Raw genomic sequence first — 15,795 nt, 5'->3', positions numbered from 1 at the left:
ATCCCCACCCCCTGCCAGTTCGCTCCTCTCTTTTAAAAGTAAAAGAAACACTCCCTCCCTGGGACACAATCCCCCTATACCCTTCCCACCACCCCAAGTACACTCCACTATGCAACCTTAATTGTGGACTCTTGTGTGTCTTGGAAATCTTAAGGGGTTCTTTATATATATGGGATTAACGAAGGTGTTTAAGGAAAGTGTCAGATTTAAGCTTTAGGAATAGTCCCTCCCAATATATGACTTCTTCATTTATTTGAAGAAGTAAATTTCCTTTTCTTTCAAAAAGCAAAAGTGTTTAACTATAGTTAAAAAAATCAACATATCTTATTTTTTCACAATTCATGAGTTTTTTTGTGGTTCAAGGAAATCTTGGCTAACTAATGGTGACAAAAATGTTCTTAATTTAAAAATGTTTTCTTCTGAAGTAGCAGCGCTTTAGCTCTTCTATTTAGGTGAATATTCAATATTTCAAAATGCATATGCTACAACATAAGAGTCAGTGGGTTTTGTTCTGCATGTGAATATCTAACTGCTCAGAATCACTTGTGAAAACACTACCTTCTCTCTCTGAATTACAGAGAGTTCAGAGTAACCTCTACCACTAATTCACTCCCACTACTATCATATGCTGCCAAGGACTTCTTTGAAGTGCTGTTAGGAAAGATAGCAGTTTAAAAATTAATATGAGCCTGATCCAACTCATTTTCAAATACTTCATATGAAAGTTGGACAATGACTAAGGAAGACTAAAGACTTCATGCCTTTGAACTATGGTACTGGCAAAGAAAAATGAATATACCACAGAATGTCAAAGAATAAACAAAAAAACATCTTGGCTTTATTCTCAACACAAGGACAAGTCTAGGTTTGATGGAGCTGACCTAAGTGTGTACATACACACACACACACTCACTAGACTATGTCAGTCATGGGGCACACACACTCACTCTCTCCCCACACTAGACTATGTCAGTCGTGGGGCAAAGGCAGCTCTGAGAAATTTCCCAGTCATAAGAATGCACCATCCTCAATCAGATTAGAAAAGATCAATACATTACCTTTATCTGCTCTAGAGCAAAAGATGAACCATCTTGTTGTAAATTCTCAATAATCTGTTCTATTGTATTGGCTGAAAAACAACTACAAAAAAGTAGTTGGGATGGGGGGAAAAAGGAAACACATGATTTCACCAATGTGCAAATCACTTCCTACTGCTAAGATAGTAACGAAGCTGAACACTGGCTTCTCCCTACTCCCCACTACCGTCTTTTCCATCTATTTTACAAGTTAAAATAAAATACTATTTCTCTGGTGGTGTTTATAGTCTACCTTAACTAATGTGAAATAAAGTCTAAATTCTCTTTTGCTTTCATGAATCTGTTTTTATATGTAAATGATATCTCAACTACTAAAATATGGTGCTTTTAAATGAATAAATGGTTTTATTTTTCCTTAGTTCCCCATTTTCCTCAATTTATCTATTAACTTTAAAATCACTGCAGGAGAATCTTTTCTGGATCTAATTGAGAAGATATCCTTGGAAGGTAACTTTACAAAGAAAAAACACAAGTTCATTCAATGATGACTTTCCAGCTGTTCTTTCCCATTTAAGAAAAAATATACATATTTTTTTTGCTAAAAATATTTTTTCACTAAAATGAAGAAACATGGTAAATTGCTTAAACATAATTAATTTATCTCTCCTTTAAAGATTTGACAAGAAACACTTTCAAAGGTAAATGACAATAAAAGCACTGTTATCTAATCTAAAATCCAGAACATTAATTATTGTAAAACAAATTACAATGAAATTCACTGATAGCAAATTCAATTTAAAAAGCTTTCCAAAGGAGTAGAAATAACTGCTATCTCCTTTTAAGTACCTGTTTATTTTTTCCATGTGTTCCTCCAGTATGAAAGGCTTGTCTTGATCAATCTTGGACTGTTTGAAAAGGAAAAACTCTCAATCAATTTGAAGCAACTAAAATCTTTTTAAAAATACTTTAATACTGCAACATAATTAATGATAAACTTTATGACAGATTATCACATTCACTCAAATTATATCTAACAGTCTTTTTTATAAATAACTACCACCATATGTTCAAAATTCAGACAGTATGTACTAGTCAAGATCAGCTCTCAAAAGTGTTAAAAAAATAGCTCATGGATTTTCATTTACTATCTATTACTAAAGTAAATCAACACATTTAAGCATTGTAAAGAACCTAAGCAGTCGACCTGCACAATTTCTCATCGTATATACAAATCCCACCATATCTCTAACACACTTGTAGCACCATCTTCCAGATGGAAGAAACTATATCTTCGGAAAGAACCGGTGTTTAGACAACTAAACACTATGATAACTAAATGGTTTTGTTTTTTTTTCATTTTGGACCAAAAACTGGCCCTTGTATGTCTCATGTTTATATTTCTACTCAAATTACTCCGTTACCTTAATCATGGACCACACAGCACAGTTTTGTGCTTTCTCACACCCCAGGTCTTCCTATTGAAAAGCACGTTTATCAAAGTCATTCTTAAAGTGTAGAACAGAAATCTTACCCACAAGTGTAGCTAGATCATAGCAAAGATGACCAGGGATACACATACCCTTGTTTGGTTTGGATATGATCATTTTATTAATAGCATTAATTCAGAATTAGTGTGGGGCAGTTCTCTTGTTTATTTACACTGAGCTGCAATTAATTATAACTATAGTTTGGGTCTTACACATATGCCATTGTAAGCTACACTTCTCCCACCTTGCTCTAATAAATTTGGTATTTTGAATGCAAGTGTAAATTACACAGTGTCACTATTAAACTGCACAAGAAATTCTGTTTTCTACCCCCATACACACTAAGGGTCAACAGCAAGGGCTAGCTTGTTTTCCCTTCACTCTAATGATTAAAATTTAATGATTTAGAATTCATTTAATGATTGAGACTTCAGCATTCTCTGATCGAAACTGGGCACCTCTCTTCCCACATTCAAGCTTTCCAAACTGACATTATATCTACCATTGTCTCCTCATCTGTTCTATTTGCCTTTAAGGATTTGTGCTCTCTGAATTATTGTAATTTTAGTTGGATTTGAAGAAAGAGTGTATATTTAATCCATCATGCTTGATCAGAGGTTTTATAGATTCTTGGCTCTTGCAAGATAATTTAAAGAAGAATTTAAAAGCAAACACAAGAATAGACTTTATTATTATAAATATAAATGCATTATTAGAGTTTCACTTTAGCAGCTCCACAAATAGTGCTCATACTGAAGCTCCAAACAGAGAGATCACACTGTGTTGTAAAAGCCTTTACAAAGGTGACTCATAAGGCCACACTGTATGCATGATACGTCAACTGAGGAAGGAAGGTTGAATAGCTGCACAGTAAAGAAGTCATCTTATTAAATGTCTAAACCAACAAAGAAGAGAAATTGATCCTCCTTATCAAGCTTTAAATAAATCCCTGGCACATTTACTTATGTCCACAAATTATAATACTAAGCTAATGCAATTTTTCAATAACTTCATCTTCCTCATGAATTAAAAATAGTAACAAGATTACCTTTGTATGGTAAGTGTCTAAGACATCTGAAATATCTTCTTTTGAAGGAGAGTTCAGGGCTAACAAGTCTTCCTCTAACAAGTTCAACTGAAAGCATAAGAAAACAAGATTTCAAATCCTACTGCTATTGTCAAAGGAAGCTATGGTGGCTTAGTGTTAAAGAGCTGCAGTACCAACCCAAAGGCACGTGGTTTGAACCCACCTGCTGCTCTATGAGAGAAAAGTGGGAAATCTCCTCCTATGTGATTAAACTGTCTTTGACAATCAGCTGGAGGGTCAGCTATGAGTTGGTTCTGTCTTGAAGGTACACACAATGACTTGTTGTTAGGTGCTGTCAAGTATGACTGGATCCTAATGAACAACAGATAGGAACTTAGCCCTAGTCCGTGTCGTCCTCATCATCTCTGACACTCGAGCCCACTGCTGCAGTCAATGGGTCAATCCATCTTTGAGAATCTTCCTCTATTTCACTGACCCTCCACCTTTCCAAGCATGATAACCCTCCAAATAAACTTGACAATTTCCTTTTCGAAGTCCTTGAAAAATGAATTAGATATCTGGATTGCATTGAACATGTAGATTGCTTTTGGTAGGACTCATTTTAACAATATTGAGTTTTTCTATCCATGAACAGGGTACATTCTCCCCATTTCTTCAGGTCTTTTATTGTCTCTGTGAGCACATTTTAGAAGCTGTGCTGACTGTATTTTCCTACTAACCTGGATTATAACCTTTGACTTCCCATAGATGGTTTTTTGTGGTCTGAAAGCTATGGCTGAAGAGAGAACATCAGAGTTTTAGGATAATCTAAAAAATTACTTGAGAGGTTTTTTGTTTGATTTTTTTGTTGTGTTTTTTTTTTTTTTAATTGAGGGTGTATCTGACTTCATGGTTTAAATTTTTAATTATTATTTTTAAAATAGCCACCAAGCATATAATATGTTCTAGACAAAACACTCTTGGTTACTGAATATGTAAATTGAGGTGGTATTATCTCCATTTTATATAAGAGGAAATGGAGAATTATAAAGTTTAAGTACATTTCCCAAAGTCACAGAGCTATAAGCAATAGATCACAAGTATATTTAAAAAATAAACTGACATCATTTCTCAGGCCATCGTCTTTTCAATCACTTGTTGCGCTTGTGAGAGCTGGACAATAAATGAGGATGCCTTTGAGTTGTGATGTTGGAGAAGAGCACTGAATATCTCATGGACTGCCAAGAGAATAAACAGACGTATATATCCTGGAGAAGGTGAAGACAGACAACTCCTTTGAGGAAAGGAGGGCAAAGCTTCATCTTACACACTCTGGGCATGTTGCTAAGGGAAGTTATTTCTTGAAAAGGGATATCAAGCTTGGCAATAAGAAGACAGTCGATCCTCACCGAGATGGACTGACACAGTGATGGCAGCAATGGGCTCCAGTACATAAGATAAGGGAATGGCCCAGAACAGGACAGGGTTCAGGACTGCTCTTCACAGGTTGACTGAACTCAAAGGCTGTCAACAACAACAAAATATCTAGCAAAAGCCTGTGATCTCAGTTACTCATTATGTTACCTCCCACGTGATGTTAGTTATCTCAATACCACAAAAAGCAGTCATCCTGATAATTACCTTTTCAGAATCTACAAAGTGCGTAGCAATCCCTGCTTTGTGCACATCTCTTCCTTTCAGCCTGAATCCTGTTAAAGCTAGGAAGTAACCAAGTTTTCCTTGAAGCCGTGGCAAGAAATAACCTCCACCAACATCTGGAAATAGCCCTGTAGTTAAATACAGCAAAAATAGATAATTATACTGAAAAGAAAAATATGAATACAATGATTACCTTGTCTTTAGATTAGATAGCCATTTCTCTCAGAGGCTTGATTCTACACCAAAAATATTGAAGTCGGCACTATACAATATAACCAATTTCACAATTACATAATGCAAGGACCTGCAATAAATTGCTTAGTTGGATAGTTTTTTAAATTGCCAAGTGTCATTTCTATAGAAATTAATGAAATATTTGACAGCACACTAAACAACCTGTGTTAAGTAGATAACACAACCTTGCTTGCCAAAACTGACAAGGACTTGAAGAGTTTGCAGCAGAAGGTCAAGGACTGTAGTCTTCAATATGGACTGAAGTTCAACATCAAGACAAAGATTCTTACACTGAGCCAATTGGCAGCATCAAGATAGATGGAGAAGAAATTGAGATTGTTAACAATTTCATCTTGCTTCGATCCACAATCAACATTCTTGGCACCAGCAGTCAGGAAATCAAAAGATGAATTGCATTAAGGAAGTCTGCTTTCAGGGACCTCTCCAGAGTGCTGAAGAGCTATGATGTTAGTCTAGAGACTAAGCTGCACCTAATCCAGGCCATGGCTTTCACTATTATTTGCTATGCAGCAGAGAGCTGGACAGTAACTAAGGATGACAGAAGAAGAATAAATGACTTGGAGTTATGGTGCTAGAGAAGAGTACTGAACATACCAAGGACTGCCAAGAGAACAAACTGGTCTCTCCTGGAGAAGGTTAAGCCAGACTCCTCCTTGGAGGCAAGGATTTTGAAGTTCTATCTCACTTAGGGCCCACTGCCTGGAGGGACCAGTCCTTGGAGAAGGACATCATGCTTGGAAAGGTGGAGGGTCAGCACAGGAAAGGAAGACTCTGGATGAGAGGGACTAACACAGTGAGTGTGGCAGTAGGTGTAGGTGTGCCAGAGACAGTGAGATTGACTCAGGATAGGGCCAAGTTCAGAGCTATGGTTTGTAGGGTCTCTATGAGTCATAGTTGACTTGATGACACATTAATGACAACAACAACATGCCCAAAGTATGTGAGACAAAGTTTGTCATCCCTGGAAGAAGCACTTCAGACACTTTCTTCAAAACTTAGCTGTTTGTTCTTTTGTCTGTCCATGGAATATACAGTATTCACTTTCAACACCACAACTCAAAGGCCTCAATTATTCTTCTGTCATTCTTATATACTGTCCAACTTTCAGAAGTACAACAAGTGATTGAAAAGACCATGATCTGAATCAGGTGCTCTTAGTCTTTGCTGATGTTATTTCTCCTCAGTACTTTGGGGAGGTTCTGACAGCGGACTTTCTCATTGTAACACATCTTTTGATTTCCTGACTGCTAGTATCAAGGGTGCTCATTGTGGATCCCAGTAAGACAAAACTGTTGACAATTTAATCTTTTCTCCATCAAGCATGATGTTGCTTATTGGCCTGGTGGTGAGGATTTTTGTCATCTTGATGTTGAGATGTAATCCATAGTGAAGGCTGTAACCTTTGATATTCCCTCTGGCCTTCCAGACCTTGAAGCACCATTTCACTGAGGGACCTGTGCCACCCACCCCATGATATCTGTATTTTTGCTTAGGAAGTTGGAGGCACGGCAAAGGGAGGAAGACCCTCAACCAGGTGACACTGTGACTGTAGCAATGGGTTTGACTTTGTCAGAAACTGTGAGGTTGGCACAGGACAGGACAGGGTTCAGGTCTATTGTTTATTGGGTCACTAAGAATCATACTAGACTTGATGGCACTTTAGAATAATACAATCCCAACCAAAATCACAGCAACATTTTTTTAGAGGTTGTTGAAACTGTCAAACTAATTTTAAAATTCTAAAGGGAATTCAAAGAGCCTATATAGCCAAAACAACTTTGGAGAAAATAAAGAATAAAACCACAAAGCTGAAGGACTGAAATGAACTAATTTCAAGACAGAAAGCTACACTAAACGAGACAGTGTGGAACTGGCATCAAGATCCATACAGACAATCAACAAATGCGCCAACCCCATTAGTGGGAAAATGATAGCTTTTCCAGAAATAGTACGGAATAATTATATAACTGTAAATAGAATAATAAAATTTTCAGTTAATATATTCTTATTTTTGTGTTTTCAGATATAATTAATGACCTAATAAAAATCTTAATATCTTCTCATTTTAATTTCTCTAAAAGGCCTTCACTGTTGTATTTTACATAAGATTTCATCAATTTTTTCAATAACAGGATATAATCTGAAGTACATTAGAGGGAAATAGTCTAAAATTAATTAATATATTTTTGTTTGTTTGTTTGTTTTACCAATTCCTGTTTCTGGCATTGCAAAGAGAGTCTTTTCAGTAGCCACTCGAAAGTGCCCATGAACTGAAACACCAACTCCCTAGAGAAATAAAAAAAATAAATAAATAAAAATGCTATAGCACAAACAAATTTACTAATATTATAAAGCAAGTCAATTATCTTTATATTGCATAGATTAAAGGTACAGGATGTTGGGAAACCCTAAACCACATAATTTCAAAAGAATTTGGGGAGCAAATATAGAGAGAGATCTACCTGATATCTGGAATTGCTTGATTCTAGCTAAGATGTTCTCAGCAAATGTACTGGGTTACCCTTCATGTCCTGTTTCCCCAGTTCCCTCTTACTTCAGTACAGACGTGGCATTCATTATAAAGCTGTCACATAAATTCCATGTTACACTCTTTTTACATTATTCAGAACTTCTTTTGATCTTCTCAATCCTCCTCATTCTTAATCCTTTTTGTAAAAGCGCTGTATTTTATCTTTCACATCATTAACTGAATTCATTCACTATTTGAAGAATTTGGAACATTATCTGACACCTAAATGAGTACTATAATAGGTTTCCTATTACGGCGTCATGTCCACCTCAGTCTGATTCATCCCTAAAATCTTCTCAACTCTTTCAAGTGTTTAATACTTATTTATGTCAGTTTTTAAAACTTTTAAAAAGCTTTATATATATGCAATTTCCTATCAAGCATTTATACTGTGCACGAAATTTAGGGCGCTCTGATGGTACAGTCTGTAGGTCGAAAGGCAGTGTCTCTAGCAGCTTGAGCCCACCAGTTGCTCCTAAGGACCAAGACGGGCATGCCCCTCTAACTGCAGTCAGTCCATTAAGAGACTAGATGAGGGTCACTGAGAGTCAGAACCGACTCCACGGCAGTAAGTCTGAGAGGGTTTGACTCTAAATTCCATAGAGAGTTGTCCTGCTCGCCCAGAGATGGAGCTTCTGTGGCAGGGTGAATCCATCAGGGGCCCTCTGGGGGAATGATGGACAATCTCTTCCCATGGGGTAGACAGAGCCCCAAACCCCAGGGAGGGCCAATTATGAGTCAGTTTTGGCTCCATAGCAATGAGTTTTCACAGTTTGAGAAGTCTAAATTTTGAAAAATTATGCAAAGAAACATGGATATGAATAGAATCCTTCAGTCATTATCTATATCCAACATTTATCAGTTAAATCCACAATGTTAGATACTCTCTACAGAAGCAAAAATGATAGGTGTGATAAGTAAGTATTCTGTTAGGAAACACGCTGATAATGTTGATCCAAGTTAGGTTTTATATAATCTTGAAGTATACGCAACAATAGAAATTCTCATAAAAATACAACACTATTGAGCACACAGTTCAAACCCACCATGCGATCAATTGCCTCTGAAAACCTGCCAGAGGTTCAGCTATGGATTGGTTCCAATTCAGTGGTACACATCAACAACATTAGTTACATTAATGAGCACTTTTATAATTAGTGGCCTACTGGTAAGAAACTGTGCTGCAATCTCAAAGGCAACCAGTTCAAATCTACCAGGTGCTCTGTGGGAGAAGGATAGGCAATCTCTTTTCATGTGATTCATTGCCTCTGAAAACCAGCTGATGGGTCATTTTATAGGTTGATTCTGACTCAATGGCACACCATAACAAAAGTTTACTAATAACCCTTTGAATTCTTTTAGGGAAGGAACTCTGGTGACCCAGTGGCAAGGAGTTGCACTTGTTAACCCAAAGGTGGCACCTCTATGGTAGTTGGAATACCCCAGCTTCTCTGAGGGAAGATGGCAATCTCCTCCCTGCTCTTCACAGCCTCTGAAAACCCACCATGAGGACAGCTGAGCTGGTTCTGACTCATTGGCACATGACAACATTCTTTTAGGGAGCTCTGGTGGCTTATAAACCCTTGATTCATAGTCTTTTCTCCACGTTCAGCTTATCCCACTGCAACTAGTGTTCAAGAACATCTTTGTAAAAACTTTGAAAGAGAAGGCTGCACTGGATTGGCTGCTTTTCCGACTATTTTCCTAGGTCTTTGGAGGCCAGGGAGCTCTGTCTCACATCTGGGATCTCTGCTCAGCTGATAGACTGCCAGGTCCAAATGACTAAGCTTGAGTCCATCAGAACTCCTCTGTTTATTCCCCCGGTACCTCTTTAAAATTAACTCTGACCACCTCGGAACTCTTCTTCACCTCTGGTGGCAGTGTAAAATGGTCCAGCAACAATGGAAGTCTGGCACATTCTCAAAACGTTGGAAATAGACATATCATTTGACAAAGCAATTCCACCACTGGGAATATTACTCTAAATTTAGAAACTGGAGCCACCACTCAAACAGATGTATGCACAATCATGTTTATTGCTGCATTATTCACAACAGCAAAGAGATGGAAGCAACCCAAATGCTTAACAACAAATGAATAGAATAACTATGGTACCTTCACATGACAGAATATTATGCAGCTCTGAAAAACAATAAACTCATAAAGCACTACACAGCCTGAGGGAGCCTGGAGAACATTATGCTGAGTGAAATAGCTCAGTCACAAAAGGACAAATACTATATAACATTACTGTTATAAAATGGGACAGATGAGGGGGGCAAGGGCAGAGAATGCGAAAAGAGTGTACAGATAACAAACACTACAGTTGAACAGATGAGGGGAAGAACAGTCTGAGAGGAGTATAAAACAAGACATTATATGTATGACCACAATCTGGAACAAGGGATGCACTTCAGGGTGGACTGAAAGAGTAGGGAGGAGAGGGAGAGAAGAAAATGTTCAACAAAAAAAGGAAATAAATGATGTTTTTTTAAAAAGTTAGGGGAGGAGGAAGGAGAGAGAGGAAAATGTGCAATAATGAATGAATGAATGAATGAATGAATGAAAATCCATCTTTTCTGTACACTTTGATTAAAATCACAATAAAATGAAGTTTTTCTAAAAAAAATAAAATTAACTTTGAATTCCATAAGTAGCACATGACTATATCCTATCCTCTTTTATTATTATTTCTTCCTTAATTATGTACAGTAATACAAATGTATAGCCACTTGGGTCTGGGGTTTTCTTTGTGGGAAGAGATTATTTTTTTATAATTTTAATTTTATTCATATTTATTATGGATTCAATATCATCAGTCACTATAGAATGATTTTGTCTTGTCAAGTTTCAATAATGTATAGGAAACAGTTTATTTCATCTATATAGAAAATCTATTAGCATAAACTCCACCTGTAGAGAAACAAAAATTGGAATTTATAGCTTGCCAATAAAGGTGTTTGGTTTGGGTCTTTAAAGGCTACACTCTGATAGTTAGGGAAACCTGATTCAGTCCTGTCATTTAGTCTGAACTCCAGTTTTGAATCTTCTCATTCTGACTGGACTACGATTTGGATTACTAATACTCTTGGGCGAACCACCTGCCAGAAGCAAAGGGACATCATCTTGCTTGGAACAAGAGGACATCATCCCAGGACTCAAGTAATCTCTACCTTTTTAATATTTAATTAGACATGACCCAGAAATAATCAGCACCAGTTAACAATCCCAAACACAGGAGAAAAGACCACATGACTAACTCAAAGAGGAACAATACATAATAGAAATAAATCCAGAATATACATCTAAATATTTTATAATTATAAAAAGTCCTCTATCAATGTTGTTGCCATAACATTAACCTTCTTCAATAACAGCTACATCATCTTCTACATAACTATTAGCTATCTCAGTATTTGATATTTCACATTTACAGAGTTAAAAATCTACTATCCAACTACTCTGCACATTAGCGTGGGGTTCCTCCCTTCTCCCAGTTCCTGCGAGGGTCACAGCTAGCTCTCCAGAAGACATCCCTGTGGTCCCATTCCCACCACTGGAGCTCTTCAAGGAAAAGACGTGAAGAGGCAGATTTTGAGGGAGCTCTTCTGATAAGGATTCTTCAATGACCAGATGTGTCCAAGGGAAGTGTGGGAAAGGTCGCTGCAGCTGCTACCCTCTACTCCAGCACCCTGTAGGCACCAGGATGATTGTAAGATGATAATAGGGATCGTTGCAAGCCTGGAGACTGCAAAAACCACCAGACACCCTCCTCTCCTGCAGCCCACACTGCTGGGCTCCTCCTCTTCCCAAAGCTGGAAGTCTTCAGGCTCTCCAGATACAAGCCCTTCAAGACCAGCAGCGTGTTGCTCTTTTCCATGCCACCTTCCCTGACATGCAGGGAGGGAGCAGTGGCTGAGGCTCGAGAAAGAGTGGCTGCAGGGGAGATGGACACAAGCACCAGTCCCTACCAAACAGCCTGACTTCCCTGCTTCACTAATTTTGGTAACTCAACTGCGCCTCCAGTTCAGCTGCAGGTACCCAGATTTACCTGAGTGGCATTCCCAATCGCTGGGTCTTGAGGTAAAGAGCACAGGTGTGTCTAACTCCTTATATAAGGTGTCTAACTCCTTGCATAATGCCAGTTTTGAACACAGACCTGTGCTTTTCATGCTGCCAAGTGAGGAGTGGATAGATACCAATTTGCTTTCAGTTTTTCCTCCTTTTTCACTGAACTTTCCATGCCTAAATATATTCTACATATATTTAGATATCTAAATATTTAAATATCTAAATATATTTGTCTCATAAGCACGCTGACATTCTTTCTCACTTGAGTTATTATTAAACATTCATCTTTGCATTACTGCACTTACACTGTACCAATAAAGTAAAATGAATCTGACCTTTTTTATAATTATAATTGTCTATGGACAATACCAACATGGACAAGCATAAGTAACAAAAATAGAAGTAGAATATACATTTAGCCAAATTCTCAAACCTGTCACCATGAGCAGAACAAAAGCTATGCCACTTATTTTCAAATCTGACATCTTGAAGTAAAACTTATACAAACTAAGCCTTGGTTTTTGAAAGATGGAGGGCAGCAAAGGAGAGAAAACCCTCAGCCAGGTAGACTGACACAGTCACTGCAGTAAAGGACTCAAGTATGTCAGAGATTGTGAGGTTGGCAAAGAATAGGCCAGGGTTCAGGTTCTGTTGTTCACTGGTTCACTATGAGTCGTAATCAACTTAATGGCAACTAACAACAACAATAGGACTTATTTTTATTTCTCTTTTTTGTTTCAATTGTATGATTCAGAGTTTGGTATACATATCTTCTTTAATTTTTATTTTATATTAGTTTTCTTACAAAGTTCATATACATTGGGTTTCACACTATCCTTCATTGATACTGTATTTCATACAATCATTCTCATTCATTGATTTATAAAACTGATCATCTTTGAACTATGCTCACCATTACCCTGTCTTTCCAGATCCCTGCCAAATCTTTCCCATTTCCTTTACCCACCCCTCCTACTCACCAAATTGTGTGATCTTATGATTTCCCCCCAAATCAACCTCAACCCTCTACTCCCATCCTCCCCACCTTGGATCCTCATACATGTTTTACCAGTTATATTCCTATTTCTACAATAACAGTTTTATGCAGTTATCTGTCCTTATGAGACTGAGTTAGTTCACTAAGTATTAAAGCTCTCTAACTCCTCTCAAGTTATGTGGTAATTTTCAAAATAATTGTTCCTGAGTGCTACGGAGTATTCCATTGTGTAAATGTGACACAATTTCTTAATCTGTTCGATTGTGGTTGGACATTTGAGCTATTTCCATGTTCCTGTGATGGTGGGTAACACTGCAATGAACTTTGGTGTGTAAATCTCTCCTTTTTGTGTCTCAGTTCTAATTTTCTCAGAGTATCTTCCTTGCAGTAGAAGAGCTAGGTCATATAGCTAAATGAGTTTCAGAATTTCCAAAAGGGAAAAATGGCTGGCAGTAGCTTTAATTAAGGTTTTTATAAAGATGTAATTCTAATTACTTTAGAGAATAAGTAATTCTAAATTAAAATATACTAATCAGTAACTTAGGGAGCTCTGATGGCCTAGTGGTAAGAAGCTGCGCTGCAATCCTGAAGGCATATAGTTCAAGGCTACCAGCTACTCTGCAGGAGAAAGATGGGCAATCTCCTCTTGTGTAATTACCAGCCTCTAAAAACCTGCTGGAGGGTCAGCTATAGGTAAGCTCTGACTTGATGGTACACAACAACATCAACAATCAGTTACTTAGAAACAAAGATCCTTATTTTTTATTTCCAGGTAATATTACCATTCAGGATGGAGGGATCGACGTATGGGGGGGAGCAACTTCCTAACAAAAAACCCAAAACCAACTTGCTCACTGTAAGGATATTTAAAGGCAATGTATAATATAGGCAATGCTTCATGAAATATATTAATGGTAAGATCTAGCAGAAGATATGTCATATATATGGATTCCCCAAAACACAAACACAGACATATTGCTGTTTGAGAATTAAATGTGACCAAGTAACTGGAGAAGACAGCTACAATTAAGAAAACAACTCAGAACCTCACACAACTGGATGATGTGACTGCACAAAGTGCCATGAATTTCAATTTCAGTCAGAGAATGAGTAAGCTTCTGCCCAGAATGAACACTGCATCACAGTTATCTGAGAACATGTGAGGGTTCTCTCTTACCATTACTCAGGATTATAAGCAATGCTATGAAATAGAAGCATACTTCTGTTAAAAATTCAAATGGATTTTTCACCATCCATCATTTCACTGTGGTATAGGAGCAGTGTCACTACAGAATAAATTTCATAATATGTCTCTGGGACCACATGCATTAATTTAGCAATCAGATCAGCAGATTCCAACAATAAAAACATTTTTTAAATTACCCACATTATATTAACATTTAAATAGGCTATTAGCTTTTCACATATTAATGTGAATACAGTATGTAATTACCTATGAGAACAGGAGAGATATGGGACTTACTATCCACAGCACAACTAAGCTAAGTACTTTTATTCTTTGTAGATGAAAATCCCTTTCTAGATGAAAATCCTATCTTCCACAGTCCCACGTCTCTTGGTACTAGAAAAAATGGCATAAGAATCAACATCACTTCTACATAACTCTGGCCTCGTTCCAGCACTTAGCAATTGCATAGACATGAATCTATGTTACAGAAGCATATTTTAAAACACTCACTGTGCCTTCAGGTGTCTTAAAATCATACTTCTTACCCAGTTAGAAACCTGTATTTAAGACTTGCTGAACAAATTTCCGACAAAATACTTCCACATACACATGCCACATTTAACATGTCCAAATTTAAACTCTGCTCCCTTCTCAATCTCCCTCTTAAATCATTTCACTGCCCAGTCTAGAAACGTAAGTGATCTTTTTCTCATCTCCTTTCTCTCTCACAGTCAATCTATCATCTCATGACAATCACACAAACAACAGGCTCAGACCATAGTGATTAGAAAGGTTTCATTGGCTGATTTTTCAAAAAGTAGACTGTCATACCTAGTCTGTATTAGTCTGGAAGCACCAGTAAAGTTCAGCATCAGAGCAAAACACAAGTTTCCACTGATAAATAGGTCTTGCCTACATATGACGTCACTGTTGCTCTATGCTGTCAAGTCAGACTGGAGTTCATTAAATGATGTTAGTTTGAGGACTAACGTGTGCCTGATTCAGTCCAGGGTCTTTTCAGTCACTTGCTATACATCTGAGGGCTGAACATATATACAGATCCGGTATCCCTTTCCTCTACTACTCCCAACAATGAACTACTTATGATGCACACAAACGTTAAAGAAGGCACTTTATGTCTTGAGCTCTATGAATTTGCCTCTCTAGACCATAAGCTCATGGGAAAGAGAACATGTCTACATGGTTTACTCTTTTATTCCAAGTTTGACCAGTATTTAATAGCTAGTTGTTATCTGTCATGTGTACCATCAAGTCAGAACTCTCCCCCAGCTGACCCTCCAGTGAGCTTTCAGAGGCAGTAAAATGCACAGGAGTTGACTGTCCATCTTTCTCCCATGGAGCAGCTGGTGGATTAGAACTGTGTGCCTTTGGGTTGGCAGTGAAACTCCTTACAACTAGGCCACCAGACGTCCCTAATATATGCTGTGGTTTTGTTGATTGCCATCGAGTTGAGCATGACTCATAGCCACCTTTCTATAATTACTGTCATTTCTTGAAGTTCACAGTTTCTGGAGGCATGCTG

The 15,795-nt window shown here is 37.6% G+C and overlaps 1 protein-coding gene across 1 annotated transcript in view; it reads right to left on the bottom strand.

Annotated features, from left to right (window-relative positions):
• Window positions 1-15,795, bottom strand: part of HIBCH (3-hydroxyisobutyryl-CoA hydrolase) — a 74,659-nt gene that overhangs the window by 18,574 nt on the left and 40,290 nt on the right. The window contains exons 8-12 of the mRNA XM_006878935.1: window positions 7,673-7,751; window positions 5,193-5,338; window positions 3,573-3,659; window positions 1,884-1,942; window positions 1,059-1,140 (exon numbers count right to left, since the gene is read on the bottom strand). Coding sequence (XP_006878997.1) covers window positions 1,059-1,140; window positions 1,884-1,942; window positions 3,573-3,659; window positions 5,193-5,338; window positions 7,673-7,751 — 453 coding nt within the window. The remainder of the gene's footprint in view (window positions 1-1,058; window positions 1,141-1,883; window positions 1,943-3,572; window positions 3,660-5,192; window positions 5,339-7,672; window positions 7,752-15,795) is intronic.

This window comes from Elephantulus edwardii, unplaced genomic scaffold (genome assembly GCF_000299155.1).
Source record: "Elephantulus edwardii isolate Elephantulus edwardi_28Jun2011 unplaced genomic scaffold, EleEdw1.0 scaffold00001, whole genome shotgun sequence".
NCBI lineage: Eukaryota > Metazoa > Chordata > Mammalia > Macroscelidea > Macroscelididae > Elephantulus > Elephantulus edwardii.
The sequence above is the reverse complement of the archived record's forward strand: the minus strand, read 5'-3'. Positions and strand labels throughout refer to the sequence as shown.